This window comes from Sorex fumeus, unplaced genomic scaffold, assembly GCF_029834395.1.
Source record: "Sorex fumeus unplaced genomic scaffold, SorFum_2.1 ptg000098l, whole genome shotgun sequence".
In the NCBI taxonomy this organism is placed as follows: domain Eukaryota; kingdom Metazoa; phylum Chordata; class Mammalia; order Eulipotyphla; family Soricidae; genus Sorex; species Sorex fumeus.
This window is the reverse complement of record NW_026606155.1, coordinates 20,653,289-20,671,222: the sequence shown is the minus strand read 5'-3', so window position 1 is coordinate 20,671,222 and position 17,934 is coordinate 20,653,289. Positions and strand designations below refer to the sequence as shown.

At 49.6% G+C, this 17,934-nt stretch overlaps 1 protein-coding gene across 1 annotated transcript in view; it reads left to right on the top strand.

Moving 5' to 3' along the window:
• Nucleotides 1-17,934, top strand: part of FLVCR2 (FLVCR choline and putative heme transporter 2) — a 63,288-nt gene that overhangs the window by 37,674 nt on the left and 7,680 nt on the right. Inside the window, exons 4-6 of the mRNA XM_056134078.1 lie at nucleotides 10,298-10,365; nucleotides 12,928-13,031; nucleotides 17,716-17,826. Coding sequence (XP_055990053.1) covers nucleotides 10,298-10,365; nucleotides 12,928-13,031; nucleotides 17,716-17,826 — 283 coding nt within the window. The remainder of the gene's footprint in view (nucleotides 1-10,297; nucleotides 10,366-12,927; nucleotides 13,032-17,715; nucleotides 17,827-17,934) is intronic.

Sequence of the window (17,934 nt, the reverse complement as noted above, 5' to 3'; positions counted from 1 at the left end):
TCCGCCATAAATATCTGACAATAGAGTATTTTGGGATTTTAGGGCAGATGCATGCTTAATGAGCTTTTCTAGGGTGATAATTATGGGGCCACAGGGCCACAGTCTCTTGCCAGAGTCTGGCTTTGAGTGTTTGAAGAGTGTTGGTGGTGGGGGTCAGGTTACCATGTCATAAAAGCAAAAAACAAAACTCCAAAGTACCAGGAACAGTGCTGTGGCTCTTCCTTGAGTGTCTCAACTCTAGGTCCAAGAAACTCCTCGTTCTGGTTTGGCTTCTTTTGGGGCTCCACTTGGTGATGCTCAGGGTTACTCCTGGTTGGTGCCTAAAGGGAGCTGTCCCTCCTGGGAGTGCTCAGGGATCATGTCCATGTGGTGTTGAGTGAACCTGAACCTTCTGCATGCAAAGCCACCCTAGCCCTTTGAGCTCTCTCCCTCGCTGCTCTCCTTCCCTCTTGCAAGGATGGTTGCTTCTATGTGCATAATCTAGCTGAGTGATTCCAATTCTGTCCTTCTGCTCACTCTTATCTATTTGGTTAAATGATAACGCAGGAAATAAGCAGAGATGCATTTCTGGAATGGTAAATTGAGGACCTTAGCTAATCTGTTCTCCCATAAAGCAATTAGAACACTGGTAAAGTTGTCAAAAGCAGACCCTGGCCTGACTTGGCACTTTAGTAATAAAAACCATATTTCCAGCACATTCGTTGAAAACTCTCAGTGACACTCTTGAACGTACTAATTCAAGACAAACAATATCCTGCTGGAAAATATCAAAATGGCTAGAGAAATAGTTGCAGAGCCTTAGCCAGGACTGATTCCTTACTGCAGAGTAACTCCTGAGCTAGGTGTGACCCCCAAACAAAAACACCACCAAAAAAAAAAAAACAGCAATAGTAAGAAGTGCCAGGGAGAGCTGGGCCAACCCAGGTGAGAATAGGTTTCGTGCCTTGGCCTGTTCCCCCTGGCGGCCCAGTGGCTGCCATCCTCCAGAGGCCACTGGACAGTCAGGTTTGGGCCCATAGTGACGAGACACGCGGGGCCTCATGGGATGGGGATGGAGCCAGCCCTTTCCTCCCTGTCCCAACAAGACCCCGAGTCACCGCTCATGAATAGCCTCTCTGGCTCCTGATCAAGCTGCTTAATGGCCATGATCCCAGAGACTCAGAAACAAATCTTGGAACCCAGCAGGTTTTGGCAGAAATGCGTCTGGACTCTGCAGTAGGTTACTTTGCCGGGCCACCCCAGGGAGGAAAGGGTGCTGTCCCTCTGCCTGCTCCCCCTTGGCGGTTCGGTGGCTGCCATCCTCCAGAGGCCATTGGACAGTCAGGCTTGGGCCCTCAGTAACAAGACACGTAGGGCCTCACAGCAGCCGTCCCTTTCCTCCACATCCCAACAAGACCCTGAGTCACCACCCACGAATGGCCTCTCTGGCTCCTGATCAAGCTGCTTAACGACCATGATCCCAGAGACTTAGGAACAAATCTCGAAACCCAGCAGGTTTTGGCAGAAATCCCTCCAAATTTCATTGTTAAAATTTCGGAATTTCAAAATTGCGCGGCCACTACTGCAGCCACACGACATCATATGTTATTCATAACCAGCAATAGAAAGCAAATTGTCTACTGTTGCCTTTTCAACAGATCTGAGTGTTGGGGTAAAATCCTAAATAGTAATGGTGGGTCTGGTGTCAAAATATTGAATGTAATCAAAGTAGAGAGAGAGCAATGTGGAAATCATCTGCCCCACAGGTAGAGGGAGAGCATGCAAGGGGGGTATACTGGGTTTTTTGGGGATGGAGAATGGGCACTGGTGAAGATACAGGTGTTTCATTGTATGACCAAGACTTAAACCCGAAAGCTTTGTAACTGCTCTCACGGTGATTCATTAAATAAAATTATAAAAAAGGAAAAAAAAAAGTGAGGTGGACTTCATCTCAATCAGCGTAATTGGTGGCTGAATAAATAGCAGTACTCCTACATAAAAAAAAAAAAAAGAAGTGCCAGGGAGAAAGAAAGATCTTATTTTCATCATTGGCATTGTATTTAAAATATCCATTAAAAAAAGTTTTTTTGGGAGGCCATACCTGGCCATTTTCAGGGCTTACTCCTGGCTCTGTGCTCAGGGATCACTCCTAGCAAGGCTGGGAACTATATGGGATACCTGGGATTAAACCCACGTTGGCCACATGCAAGCCAAATGCCCTACCTCCTATACTATCGCTGTAGTCAAAAAAAAGTTTCATTTTTTTTCCTTGGCTTTTTGAATCACACCTGGCAATGCACAGGGGTTACTCCTGGCTCTGTACTGAGGAATTACCTCTGGTGGTGCTCAGGGAACCATATGGGATGCTGGAAATCGAACCCGGGTTGGCCATGTGCAAGGTAAACACCCTACCTGCTGTGCTATTGCTCCAACCCCCAAGAGGTCCATTTCTTAACCAAAAATTATGATACAATAGACAGGAAAGCACAGTTCACCTGTGCTTAGGTCATAACATTTACTATAATAAATATGTTTAAAGACTCAAAGGAAATCAAGTTTGAATAATGAAAGAAAAATAAAAGGTTATACAGTAAAGAGAGAATATCATTAAAAACAGAAATATAAAAAGAACGAGCTGGAAAATTTGGAGCTGAGAAGTACAATCACTGAGGCCAGAGAGATAGAACAGTGGGCAGGGTGCCTGCCCTGCATGTGGCCATTCTGTGTGTAATCACGGATACCCCATTTAATCCCCTGAGCACTGATAGGAGTGACCACTGGGCAGAGAGCCCGGAGTAAGCCGTGAGTATAACTGGGTGTGCCCCGCACCAAAAAGTTTTTAAAAATACAATTAACTGAATTTTAAAAATTATGAATTCTCAACATCAGATCTGACTGTATCACTGTATCACTGTCATCCTGTTGTTCATCAATTGCGTCGAGCAGGCCCCAGTAAAATCTCCTTCGTCCTAGCCCTGAGATTTTAAAAACTGCCACATTCGAGGCTCTTTCAGGGTCAGGAGAATGAGACCCAACATTGTTACTGGTATTTGGCATATTGAATATGCCAGGGAGTTTGCCAGACTCTGCCATGTGGGCAGGATACTTTTGGTAACCTGCCAGGTTCTCCAGAGTAAGAACTAGATGATAAGATGTCGCAGCTGTGCGCTTCCGGGAGCAGGGTTTTATAGTCTCTGAGTCTTGGCTGTTGATGGGATTACACAGCTTCGGGGGCAGTTGGTGGGTGTAACGCCTACATACTGGAACATGGGGGATCTGGGTGGAGGAGGCCCCAGTCCCAATCCGAGCAGGCTTGGAGATCTACGCCCCGGGTCCCACAGATCTGACTAGTCAGAAGAAAGAGTCTGTGAACTTGAAGGCAGGTTGTTCCCATCTGGAGAACAAAGAGGAATGAGGGACAGTTAATAGAATGTCATGAGATTTACTAATTTGCATAATGAGAGCTCAGAAGGAGAGGAAAGGGCAGAAGTAAATTGTCAATTAATTTGAGATAAGATTAACTGGAGAAAAATTCCATCCTGATCCTCTGGAAACCATTTCACTTTGTTCTGTCTAGATATAATTTATTAGCATTTTCCTCCAAGGCCTGAGATTAGCCTGCTGGGGTGTCACACGGATGTGGATGTCTGTTCATATTTCATTCTGATACAAGAACCACAGACAGGCCTTCTGTCCTGAGTAGCAAAGTCCTTGGTGACACAGGCCTCTTTTACAGGAAAGAAATGGTTCTTAGGCTTAATCACAGGTATGAATCAAGTTGTCTAGGGCCATTACTGTGTCACACAGTGTGTTAAGGGCCATGTATGGATCTATGGATCATCTCTTTTCATCTTCAGAACATTCCTTGACAGAAGTGGGACCCTAGTTCTATTTATTTATTTATTTATTTATTTGTTTGTTTGCTCTTTGGGTAACACCCAATAATGCTTAGGGGTTACTCCTGGCTCTGCCTTCAGGAATTACTTCTGGTGATGCTTGGAGGACCATATGTGATGCTGGGGATTGAACTCGGGTCTGCTGCGTGCGCGGCAAACACCCTACCCTCTGTACGATCACTCCGACCCCCGGGATCCTAATTCTTTTTAAATTTAATTTAGTTTTTATAAAGTAGTCCACAATACTTAATTACATTTAGTATTTGAACACCAATCCCACCACCACTACACCTTCCCACCTCCATATTTTGGATGTTTCCATCCCTACCCCCAACCCCTGCCCCAAAGCAGAACTGAAATCATTTATTTATTTATTTATTTATTTATGCTTTTTGGGTTACATCCAGCGATGCTCAGGGGTTACTCCTGGCTGTGCACTCAGGAGTTACTCCTGGTGGTGCTCAGGGGACCATATGGGATGCTGGGAATCGAACCCGGGTCGGCCGCGTGCAAGGCAAACGCCCCACCCGCTGTGCTATCTCTCCAGCGCCCTAAAATAATTTATTTTGTGAGTCTGGAAAGCTACTGAGAGTATCACGCCCGCACGGCAAAGCCTGGCAAGCTACCTGTGACGTATTCGATATGCCAAACACCGTAACAACAAGTCTCACAATAGAGACGTTACTGGGCCTGCTTGAGCAAATCGATGAACAGCGGGAGGACAGTGACAGTGACAGTGACAGTGTTGTTTTGAATAAACTACTGAAAATGCTCCAGAAAACTTTCCTTGGAGGAGAGAGTGTGAAGATTGTTGTATTTCACCCAGGGGTCATTAAGCCCTTGTATAAGAGATTGCTAATAAGTTGTTAAGGGTTCAGCCGGGACCCTAATTCTGTTCTATGTGAAAACCCAAAGCTTACGGTTGAGCAGCTAGCAAGCAGCAGAGCTTAGATGCCACCTCCGTATATCCATGCCATGGCTCATCTCCCCACCACTGCCCCATTTGCCTGGAGTGATAGCACAGCGGTAGGGCGTTTGCCTTGCACGCAGCCAACATGGCTGACCCGAGTTCGATTCTTCCGCCCCTCTCGGAGAGCCCGGCAAGCTACCGAGAGTATTCGATATGCCAGACACAGTAACAACAAAGTCTCCAATGGAGACGTTACTGGGCCCGCTCGAGCAAATCGACGAACAACGGGAGGGCCTTTACCTTTACCTGTATTTTAAAATTAAAAAAATTATTACCACTGCTTTTGGTGTTTTGGACCATGCTTGATGATGCTCAGAAGTTACAGGGCTAGTCATTCAGGATTCACCCCTGGCGGTGCTCAGGGGACCATATGGGTTGCCAGGGATCTAATCTGGGTTGGCTGCATGCAAGGCAAGTGTCCAACCCACTATACTATTGCTCCAGCCTCACAGGGTGTTTTTATTGTCCTCTGATTTGTATGCATCTAAGTAGTACATCGCTGGAAGCCAGGCAAATGATGGCACTTCATGGACACACTTACTGGAAATGGGTGGTGATGTTTTGGTTAGAGACTTTAATGTGAACTGGGAAGTTGAGAGTTGGCATGCATGGATGGAAGGTGTGACTTTTGGTGTCAGCTTTGCCAGTTACTTAGAGCAGTGCTTTTACCTGTCCTGTGCCCACAGTTTGTCTCTCTCTACCCTCTTAATAGCTTCTTAAATAGAACTTAAAACTTTTAGGCTAACTATGCCTAAAATCCCTGCATGCATACATGTTGCCTGCATCTCAGAAAACTTGCTGCTTTCTCATCCGCTTTTCTTATGCTGAGCTAGCTTTCACCAAGGTTGGGAGTAGTTCTTGTGCAGCTGAACTGCACAAGATGTGTTGGGAATTGGATTGATTGGTTTTCTACATGGTTCTCCAAGCTACAGAACCTACGGTACATCTGACTTTTCCCAAAGTGCTGCTGCTGCTGCTTCTTTTTGGCTTTTTGGGTCACACGGGTGATGCTCAGGGGTTAGTCTTGGCTCTGCACTCAGGAATCACTCCTGGCAGTGTTCAGAGGACCATATGGGATGCTGGAAATCGAACCTGGGTCAGCCGCTTGCAAGGCAAATGCCCTACCTTATATGCTATTGCTCCAGCCCCCTTGAAGTGCTTCTGACCCCACCGTTAGGCAAGTTTGAGAGATAGAATAAGAGAAATGCAGCTGTGAGTTTTACTTAAACAAATTCATTATACTATACTATACTATACTATACTGTACTATATTGTACTATACACATTATACTATGCACATGTCTCAAATCAGATAATACTTTTGCTAAAAATTATTCACCATCTGAAAATCAGATTTGACTGGGTAGATTTTCATTTCTGTCTTTTTTTGTTTGTTTGTTTTCATTGAAATTTTGGACCACACGCAGCGGTGCTCAGGGCTTATGCCTGGCTCTGCGCTCAGAGGTCACTCCTGGCTGTGCTCTGGGGCCTGTATGTGGTGCCAGGGATCAAAGCAGGAGCAGCAAGTAGTGCAAGACAAGTCCCTCACTCCTGGACTGTCTTTTCCTCTCTGGGACTCTGCCAACAGCCCCAGGTGACCTTGGTTTGCAGGGAGGATGAGAGCCCCTAGTGTGAGTGCTGTGGGTCTTTGTCATGGCCTCTTTCATCCCAGCTGCCTTGCACAATCTGGGAGCTGGCGGTCTTCGTGTTTTATTTTATTTGCTGTACCAGGAACTGCTCCCGGGACCTGATACGCATGAGGCCCACGCTCTTTTTCTGAACCATAGTCCTTGCCTCCATCTGTTTTCCCCTCCTTGGGCATTGCCAATAAATAAAGGCCACTCAGAGCCCATGTCCTGCCGCCCACCACTGCCATGTAAGCTTGTCTACCAGCTTTCTTCCAGAGTCTCATAACCAAATCTCGAAATAGATCAACTAGTTGCCAGTGTTTCTTAGATCCTGGCTGAGGTCCTGGCTGAGACCTCTGGGGTGATCTCCGGAGCGGAGCAGGGACAAGTTCCTGCCCTACCAAAGCCCCAGCTGCTGCATTCACACCCCACAAGCTGCCTCCATGACTCCAGCCAGACTGCCCAGTTAAATATTCTAGATTTGCTAGAGCAACATCTCCGGACATTACAACACTGACATCCGAATAGCAGCATACCAGACTAGATGGGAATGTAACAGCCAACCAATCTCGACTAACAAAAACATGAACACAGAAGGCTTTACATGCAACAACAGCTTAGTAAACCCTCAGACAAGGACTTAATGCCCCCATGGTGAGATACAGCAATTTTCACAGATTTTCTGTGGCTGAAATATTTGTTGATCATTCTGTTAGCTATTTAGTGGTAACTAGCAATATATAAAATGTTATTTTGGGCCCGTTGAGGGGGTATTAAGAAATGGAAACTGGTGGAGGGAAGGTGATAGTGGTGGTGGGATTGGTGTTGGAATGTTGAATGCCTGTAACAAATCATCGTGAACAAATCAATAACATGGGGTGTTTAAATAAAGTTGGGGGGTGCTGGGAGAAAGGGCCATTCATTCTCAATGGATTTTTTTTTTCTTTTTGGGTCATACCCGGCGATGCACAGGGGTTACTCCTGGCTCTGCACTCAGGAGTTACTCCTGGCGGTGGTCAGGGGACCATGTGGGATAGCTGGGAGTCAACCTGGGTTGGCCGGGTGCAAGGCAAACGCCCTACCTACTGTGCTATCTCTCCAGCCCTTATTCTCAATGGATTTAAGAAATACCCAGAAACATTGTATGAGTGAAACTCAATCATGAACAACTTTGTAACTGTGTATCTCACATTGATTTAATAAGAAAAAAGGAAAGGAAGGGAGGAAAGAAGGAAGGAAGGAGGGAGGAGAGCAAAAGGAAGGAGAGAAAGAAAGAAGAGAGAAAAAGGAAGGAAAGAAAGAAAAAGAAAGAAGGAAGGAAGGAAAGAAAGAAAGAAAGAAAGAAAGAAAGAAAGAAAGAAAGAAAGAAAGAGAAAAGAAAGAAATGTCCAGGTGGTAAATGGCCAATTTCAGAGCTCAGTCCCTGAAGCCCTATTTAGCAGACCAACAGAGGAGCACGGGAATCTGCAATTTTCAGGGGTAGGGTGAGATGGGGTTTGGGCCTCACCTGGTTTGTGAGTGACACAGGGCCACAGCAGGGGGGCAAACTCTGATTTTGTGCTCAGGAATCACTCTTGGAGGTATCAGAGAACCCTATTTGGTACCAGGGATCGAATCTGCGTCAGCTCGTTCAAGGCGAATGCCCAACCTGTTGCACCATCTCTCTACTCTCCCTACCCGCCCCCAAGAAATTTGCAACTTCAGCTCAAAGGCCCTGGGGTGCTGCAAGCGCCCTTCTGATCCGTGTTTGAAAATCTGGTCCTGACAAAGGAGAGAAAAAAACTCAGGGGTGCCGCGTACATCCCTCTTGGCCTCCCTAGGTATGCGGGGTATGTACACCTGGGATTGGCAGGTCTTCTTGCAGTCCCTGAATTTGGCCCTGATGTGACCTGGGCATTGCTGAAGTCCCTGTATTCCTCTGAGGACCACTCCGGAGGGGACAGCGCATTCCGCCCCGCACAGTGGCATTCCTTCCTGCTGGTGGGCAGTGCATCTTATGCTGGTGAACTGTGCCATGCTGCCAACCACCTTTCTGGGCCTGGAGAGGAGCCCCTCACTTAGGATGGGTTCCAAAACCATCCCCACGCTCCTAACTCTCTTAGCTGCATCCCGAGGGATCAACAGGAAGTATGCCTGGGCCTCCAGGGTGGACCCCTGTTCTCCCCTCCACCTGGCTTTGGCCGGAATGCAGTGTCCTCGCTGGCTGGGGTGGGGGGTTGGGGGGGGCGACGGATGGACCTCAGACTTGAACACTGGCAGGTTTTTCTGAAAGGTTTGTTTGCACACAGCTTGCCAGCCCCACTCAGGCTCCTGCAAGTGGTCCGACTGAGTGGGGGTCAGGAATTTGCATTTCTCACTGCGTTCAGGTTATGCTGGTAGAGCCCCGGCCGCACTCCAAGCCAGTTTTCCCAAACCAGCTAGCTCCCCCCAAATGAAATGGCCCAGCCAAGGTCACAAAACCTGTGTTGGGGTGTTGGGGGTGACTGTCTTCTTGTCCCCAAGCCGCCTACGTCATTTCTCTCTATCCCATGGATTCTGCTCTATTCCACTCGGGCTTCCAAGCCAAAGACAGATATGCCCACTGAGGCTGAACGGGGTTCTGTGTCCCTTGTCCCCTTTGCTGTTGTGCAGGGTGGTGGCTCTGAGCCGCCCACACTCCCTCCCCCATGTCCTCCCCAGGAATGTGTCACCATTCAGACCCTCTTGAGGGCGGAATAGAATTTGCAAGTGCCTGGGTGTGTGTATAAAGGTTAACCTGGGGTGAGAGTTGTGTAAGAAGGTATGGAGAGCCTCAAAGTCCCCGGGGCCATCAGCCTGCTGGTTGTTAGGACACTGGGTGACATTTTTCTTCTGGCCTCCCTGCTGTGGCAGTGAGCCCAGCATGGTTGCATCTAACCCAAGGTGACCTGCCGGGGGAGACTGGACTCCCAAGCGGGGTCTGGGGGGGGAATCCTACGGAGCAGATGGGAAGCAGAGTGGGCAGGATCGAGGATTCAGGGTCCAGGGATCCCACCGGCCCCACAGCCGCTCTCTGCGGTACTGATGCTGGGCCTGGCCCTTCCCTCCCCCTGCATCCTACTCCTCTGGGAACCGGGACAACAGGCAAGGCTGCTGTTGATGCGAACCATCTCTGGTAACAGACAGGGCCCCGAGGGATGGGGGTGTTTGTTGAATCTGGGAGAAAGCCATTCTTGGGCTGTCCTGAGAGGCCAGTCCTGTGTGAGACCAGGGCAGCGGAGCCATTCCGAGTCATCAAGAGTACTCAAACGGGTGGCCACAGACTCCTATCCCTGCACTAGGGATATCTCCTCCTTCCTGGGGGGCTTCTGGGGGCTTCCGGGGAGGGGGGTGCAGAGGGTGGGGTTCTAGTCAGGGCTTAGGAGGATGCAGATTCCCACCTGGGAGTAAGAACTTTCCAGACCCCATCTTCCTGGGGCTTGGAGGGCAATGGTGTGTGCATTGAAAGGGTTCAGGCAAGACAAAAAGACAAGACAAGGGTTTAGGCAGGGCAAGAAGACAAGGTTCGCAAGAAGTATGGATACAATGAAGAGTGGAAAGGCAAAGACAGCAGCCAGTGAGGGGTCTTTTCAGTTGTATACATTGTAATATTATAAACATCGCCACTTCTTGTGGTGGTTGTGGAGGATTCCTTGGAATAGAAACAGCAGCGCGGCTTCCTGGCTCCTGGCATATTCTTCTCTGCTGCTCAAAGCAGTGATGGCTGATGGGTGCTTCCTGACCTCCAGCCCTCTTGCCGGGGGCAGTCAGCAGAGGTCTCCGCAGCCAGCAGACCCTAACACCCTGTTTCTCCCTCTCTCCTTCAGGTCTGAATACCGGTGTGTTTTATGCCCTATCCACTCTGCTGAACCGCGTGGTGATCGCACACTTCCCGGTAAGGGAGTTCTCAAAGCTTGCCGGGCCAGAGAGGAGGTGATTTCTGAGTCTCATAGCAGTAGAAGCTGGTAGGGCAGCTGCCTCTGAGCTCCCCGTCATGCCACTCCTAGTTCTAGCTGCCGTGATGTAGTGGGATGCCTCTGGGATCTGAAAGGAGATGGTGGGGGTCCCAATCCCTCAGCTCTGGTGGGGTTGAGCTGTGTGACAGGCTTGTTCTGTCTCTGAGCTTCCGTTCTCCTTTCTGCAAGCGAGATGGAATGATGGAATTCGGGAATGATTCTAAGTTGGGCTCCGAAAGCAATAATGTCCTTTGGCCTTAGCACGGTGCATAGCCACACAGTAGGTAGGTGTCCATCCGTATAGACTCACGTGGCAAAATATGGGTCAGGCTTAATTTTGAATTGGTAGTTGCTCAATTAAAAGCTTTAAAAAAATGTTTCGGGTGGGGTGGGAACAGAGCAATAATAAAGCAGGTAGGGCATTTGCCTTGCACGTGGCTGGCCTACGTTCAATCTCTGGCATCCCGTGTGGTCCCTTGAACACAACCAGTTTGTGATTCCTGAGTGCAGAGTCAGAAGTGACCCCTGAGCATCACTCAGTATGGCCTAAATTTTTAAAAAAATTAGTTTTTAGGGGTTGGAACAAATACTACAGCAGGTAGGGCTCTTGCCTTGCATGCAGCTGACTAGGGTTTGATCCCTAACACTCCATATGGTCTCCTGAGCCCCATCTGGAGTGACCACTGGAGTGACCCCATCTGGAGAGACAGGAGTAAGCCCTGAACACCACCAAGTGTGACCCAACAACAAAATAAAAACCAAAAAACCCCACACAAATAAAAAATGTTTCTAGGGCCCAAGAGATAGGAGCGGGCAGGGCTCTTGCTTTGCATGTGGCCAGTCCCAGTTTGATCCCTGGCACCTCATGGTCACCTGAGTACTGCCAGGAGTGCCCTGGCCCCCCACCCTGGGCATAGAGTCAGGAGTAAGCCCTGAGCACTGTGGACTGTGGTCCCCCAAAACAATAACAGTGACAGTAATAACAACAACAAAGGCCTGACAACGTTCTTACTGGCACCACACACCCCCGTCTCTGACCCCCAGCACTGTTGGGTGGACTCCAGGTGGCTCTTGAGCACTGCCAGGAATTGCCCATCCCTCCCAAATTAGTTTTCAGCATGAGTGAGGGCTGGATCGGACGATGGAAGGGTGCACGGGGAGTCTGGAATCCCAGGCTCCACCCTCTGAAAGCTCAGGGCTCTCAGTAGTCCAGACTCAAGTCTGACTCTGCGCCTCGTAGATGCCTCATAACCTCAGGCTCCAAGGCAAAGCTTACAGGACCTCGAGGAGAAAATACTGGATCTGGGTGCTGGAGAGATAGTACAGTGGTCGGGCACTTGCCCTGCATATGGCCCACCCAGGTTCGATCCCTGGCACCTGATATGGTCTCCGAGCCCTGCCAGGAGTGATCCCTGAGCACCAAGCCAGGAGTAAGCCTTGAACATAGCTGAGTTGGGAGGGGAAGGGAGGGGCACCCTCTCCCCTCCCCCCCTTCCCAAACAATACTGATTCCTGGTGGCAGAGGTAAAAACGAGAGGCATTCAGTGAATGCTGGCACAAAATTCCTGGCATGGTGCTTGGCTCCTAGTTAAACACACAGGACTATGGAAATGTTACTTTCCTATGGGGCTGGACAGGGTATACAGTGGGTCTGCTCCCCCGGGCCCTGTGAAGAGTGATGGGTGTGGCCCAAAAACCAAACCAAAAGAAAACAAATTCCTAAATATGGAATATGTGGAATGTTTTTAGTTTCTTCATCTGTGACATGAGATCAGTGATAAATCAAAGAAAAAGTGACAATAAGGATCAAATCTGGTTTAAATATATACCTGAATTATAAAGGGGCATGGTGACATTTTTGGAAGTGAAGGACGTATTCATTATACTGATATGGTAATCATGTCGTGCATGTGCTTATATGTATAATACAGAGAAAAATATTGTTATATTAAAATTTACATATATCTATACATTTATTTCTCTATGTATATATACATGTCCATGTATTCATGTATCTATCTATATACCTATCTTTTATGTAGAGGGGGGCGCTTGGAGCCATACCTGATTTTGCCAGAACCTAATCCTGGCTCTGTGCTCAGAGATCACTCCTGGCAGGACTCAGGGAACCATATGAGGTGCTGAGGATTGAAACCATGTTGGCAGCACACAAGGCAAACACCCTGCCCATTGTGCAATCACTCCAGTCAATATATATGTAAAATATTTTCCATATATATGTAAAAGTCATTCTGAGGACATGCAAATCCCTGGCACTGGTGTCACACACACACACACACACACACACACAAACACACACACACACACAGTCACTCAGTGCTGGCAGGAGCAGCCATTCTTGGCTTCTCTCCATGCTGGCAGCATTTTCCAAGCCGTCTTGCCTCTGTACTGTCTGTAAGTCACCTCCCCACTGCTTGCTTTTTGCCCCTTGTTCAGGCTCTTGTGTCCTTCTGGACTGATCATTGGCTGTGATTTTCCAGGGGGAAGAAGTGAATGCTGGGAGAATCGGCCTGACCATCATCATTGCAGGGATGTTTGGTGCCATGATTGCAGGACTATGGCTGGACAGGTCTAAAACCTACAAGTAAGTGCCGGCCTCTCCCTCCCAAACTGGTGAGTGGGGACCCTGGATGCAAAGTCATTGCAGCACAGCTCTGAGGGCTGAGGCGCAGCGTCTCGGGGTGGGTAGGTCCAGTGTGCAATCATCTGGTTTTGTCTGGGCCTCATTTACAAAAGGCAGGCTTGTCCTCTGAGGGTCTTAGGAAGGTCAGAGAGGAGACCTGGACATGGGACCCAGAGCTGGGCTCTTCCCCTGCCCCTCTTCTTCCCTAAGGGTTTTGGGGGAGCTGAGGAGGGAGAAAGGAACAGGAATGTGGCAAGCTGCCATGGGAGATGTGCATGGGGCAGTCTGTGAAAACCCCAGAGCAGAGACGAGGAGGTGATCCCTTGCCTGTTCCTGAGGATTCACCAGGACCCTCTCTCCTTATTCCCTCTATGTTTGGCTGGAGTGATAGATAGCACAGCGGGTAGGGCGTTTGCCTTGCACGCGGCCAACCCGGGTTCGATTTCTCCACCCCTCTCGGAGAGCCGGCAAGCTACTGAGAATATCTGGCCACACGGCAAAGCATGGCAAGCTACTCGTGACGTATTCGATATGCCAAACACAGTAACAACAAATCTCACAATGGAGACGTTACTTGGGCCCGCTTGAGCAAATCGATGAACAATGGGAGGACAGTGATAGTGACAATGATGTTTGAGTGTACAGTCACCTCACTGCTTAGACTGAGGGTCCCATACCTACTTAGTCTACCTCCACCCACTTCCAGGAGGAAAATCACTCAGTGCCCCCCTGAAATTTTATCTCCTGGAAGTAAACAAATAAGAAGTCGCCTCAAACACAACTTATTCTACCCTTAGAGACACTATTCCCTCCCTCTTGGGTCTAGCAACAACCCCGCCCATGGACCCACCCATTGTCCATGTTGGGAACCATTATCTAAGACCTTGTTAGTAATTATTTTACACTTTTTAAAAAAAATCATAGGTATTTAATTAATTAATTGATTGATTTTATTGGCTTTTGGGGTCACACCTGGAGATGCTCATGGGTTACAGGAATTACTCCTGGTGGTGCTCAGGGGACTGCATACTGAGCAGGTGCTGGGTTGCAGGGCCACATTCAGGGCTACTCTCTCCAGGCCTCTGAGGGTCTGAGGTCAGCAGGCAGTAGAGAGAGACTGGCTCTCCCTGGCCACACAGCAGGCCTCTGTGAGCTCTGGCCAGAACAGGACATGCTCTGGCTGCAGAGTTAAGCCCCGGGCCAGTTGAGGTCACCCCTGGGTGGTGGTGGCCTGGCCAGGCTGGATGAGCAGTTGGGCTCAGCTTTGTTCCTGCTGGCAGACCCCGGCCGCTCCGCCTTATCTCTGTCACTGTCTGTTGCTTGCTTTGGCCAGAGGGCAGAGGCCAGGCGGACAGGCCCCCCCCAGTCCAAGAACAGTGGTGTCCCTTTCTCCTAGGCTTGCTCTGCAGTGGGAGGAATGAGGGATCGGAATGTTGGCTGGAGTAGGGCGTGGGCAGTGGATGACTCAGACCAACTGGAGATCATAGTGCAAGGCGGGGAGTAAGCTTCCCGAACCTTCTTCACCAGGAACCCTCGCTCCTGAGTGTACCTGTGGACCTCAGTACAGCAGCCGCACAAAAGCTTCAGCTCCCAGCCCAAAAGGACTGGCTGTAGGAAATAGCTTATGCTGTGTCCTCTGTTCCCTGAGGTGTTTGTTTGTTTGTTTGTTTCTTGGGTTTTTTTTGGGGGGGAGTGGTGGAAACCCAGCAGTGCTCAGAGGTTACTCCTGGCTCTGCACTCAGGGATCACTCTTTTTTTGTTTTTTGTTTTTGTTTTTGAGTCACAACTGGTAACGCTCAGGGGTTACTCCTGGGTCTGCACTCAGGAATTACTCCTGGTAGTGCTCAGGGGACTGACTATTTGGGATACCGGGGATCAAACCCAGGTCAGCAGCATGCAAGGCAGACGTCCTACCCGCTGTATTATTGCTCTGGCCCCTCAGGGCTCACTCTTGACAGGCTCAGGGGATCCTATGGGATGTCGAGATCTAGCCTGGGTCAGCTGCATCCAGGGCAAGAGCCCCGCCTGCTGTACTATCGCTCCGGCCCTGGTGCCCTCATTTTCCCAGCTCAGTATGGAGGCTGGGAATTGGGTGTCTTCACCTTTGGCTGGGATTACATACACTTTTCTTTGGGGAGAGGGGACACACCCAGCTGTGTTCAAGGGCTACCCCCTGCGGTGGCTTTGATGCTTGGGGGACCACCATGTGGTGCTGGGGAGCAAACCCGAGGTTTGCCCATGTGTAAAGCCTGTCTCCAGTCTACTGGGTATCTCTCTTGCCCTACTGATATTTTTTGGTTTTCTTTTGAGTGTTTGTTTTGGGGCCACACCTGGCAGTACTCAGGGGCTCCTCCTAGCACATGGCTGGGGGTTGCTCCTGGTGGAACTCAGTGCTGAAGATTGAACTGGGGTCTCCCTCGTGTAGTTTATGTGTACTTGGCCTTTGAGTTCTCTCCCCTGCCCTCCTGCAGTTACTTTTCTAGATCATGTCAGTTCAGTGCCATACGATAAAGCTTTGCTTAAACAAATGTGGCCAAAAAAAAAAAGTTTTGCAGCTGATGAGCTTGTGGGGTGAGCAAGCGACGGTGGCTGTCGGTGAAGTTGCTTTTGGCGTGGGATCGGAAGGAGCGGACTGGGGGTGGGAGGGAGGAAGTGCCTTTACCCTCAGCAGCTGCTTTGAAGTGTGACTGGGAAGGGCGTCCTCTGGGGACCCTGACCTTGAGCTCGTCCAAAAAGTCCACTGCAGAGTGTCCTGTCATTCTTGTGTGCCTCCGGGGGCGGTGTTGGATGAAAAACATGATTGAGTTTAGTTTTCTCATTTGTAAAATCAGGCACTCATTCATTTCTTATAAACTCTTTCTCTTCCTCCTTTCTCTTCTTCCTTCCTTCCTTCCTTCCTCTATTTTCTTCCTTCCTTCCTTCCTTCCTTCCTTTCTTTCTTTCTTTCTTTTTTCTTTCTTTCTTTTTTCCCTCCCTCCTTCCTTCCTTCCTTCCTTCCTTCCTTCCTTCCTTTTATCTCCCTTCCTTCCTTTCTTTTTATTGAAAGTTACTTAAAAAAGATTTGAGGGCAAGAAATGTGGGGACCATATGGCACAAGGGGGAATTGAACCCATGTCGGCAGCAGGCAAGCAACCTACCTGCTGCCTATCTCTCTGGCCGGCCTGCCTGCTTGCTTGCTTTTTTTCTTTTTTCTTTCTTTTCTTTCCTTCCTTCCTTCCTTCCTTCCTTCCTTCCTTCCTTCCTTCCTTCCTTCCTTCCCAGAGCTTAGGGGACCTGGGGGTCACTCCTGGAGATCACTTGGCCACCCAGGCCAGGTTGTCCAATGCTCAGGTCTCCTGATATGATGTTGGTTAGAACCAACAGTTCTGGGTGCTTTCGGGGCCACATCTACTAACAGAGCACCAGGACTACTCTCAGGGTACTCTTAGGGCTAGCAGGGGTGGGTATGGCACCAGGAAATAGATTCAGGTCCCCTGTGCATGCTAGCCATTTGTCTCAGACCCCAAGTTATCTCCCTAACCCATTTCTAGGACTTTTGTAAAGACTGAGTGCAATAACAAGTGCATGGAAACATCATAACAGAATTCTGGAAACCAGTAAATGTACCTCTTAATTTGACTCTGCTTGTGCTCCCTCTGTGTTCTTTGGAACCTAGGGAGACTTGTGAAGGCATTTAAATAAAACCGAGTCCTTTGTGGAGGAAGGCTGAGGGCTGCTAAAGCAGGAAGAGAAAAGTGGGCATGGTGGGACACCAGCAGGGGGCGCCCCCAAGGGACCACCTAAGCTTGCTGATGGTCCTTAGATGGCAGTGGGAAATGGGTTGACTGTTTCTCACTCTGGTTTGGGACTCAGGGCCTTGGCTCAGGGCTAGGAAGATCTCTTCTCTTTTTTTTTAAATTTATTTTGCTTTTTGGTCACACCCGGCAATGCTCAGGGGTTACTCCTGGCTCATGCACTCAGGAATTACTCCTGGCGGTGCTGGGGATGCTGGGAATTGAACCCTGGTCGGCTATGTTGGCTGCGTGCAAGGCAAACGCCCTACCCACTGTGCTATTGCTCCAGCCCCGGAAGATCTCTTCTCTTGATTCCTGCTCCCTGGAGAAGATTCAGCAGGTGCAGCTGCTTCATACCTCTGCAAGTGGCTGTAGGGTAGGGGAGGTGGCAATCAGAGCAAATCCCCTTGCGGTGCCCAGTGTGCTTTGTTCTGGAATCTTGGGCAAAGCGGAGATGTGGAAACGGGTGACTTCTGGGGGAGTTGCCGTCCCCTGGAAGCGGATGCTTCTTCTGTTTAGGGGGGCGGTAGTGTGGGGAGTGGAGGGCTGCTCCCACCCTTCTTGCTTCAGGGGAGAAAGCGGCCAGTGAAAATCTGAGACGGTTCTTTGCAGGTTCTGCTCCAACCCCCATGCCGCGAGGCCGGGTGCTCCTCTCCAGGTCTTCCCTACGGCGCAGCTATCTGTGAAGCGCTGCCTCTGTCTCACAGGCTTTGTGGCCAGAAAGCCTCATGAGACCAGAGTCCCGGCACACGGGGTGTGAGGGAGGGGGGGAATGATGCGCAGCAGGGGGCCCCCACAAGGCTGTGGGGTGAGTGAGGGGGACCCAGAGCCCTATCCCAGGCTTACACTCTGCGCCTGTCCCTGTGCTGTAGGGAGACCACCCTGGCGGTGTATATCATGTCTGTGGTGGGCATGGTGGTGTACACGCTGACCCTGGACCTGAAACACCTGTGGCTGGTGTTCGTCACTGCTGGCGCCCTGGGGTAAGTCTCATCTCCTTTTGTGTCATCGCTTCCAGGATCGACTGACTTGTGGGAAGCAGCATCCACCCCTTGGTTGCCTCCTCCCTGAGGATGGGTGGGGACGGGGCA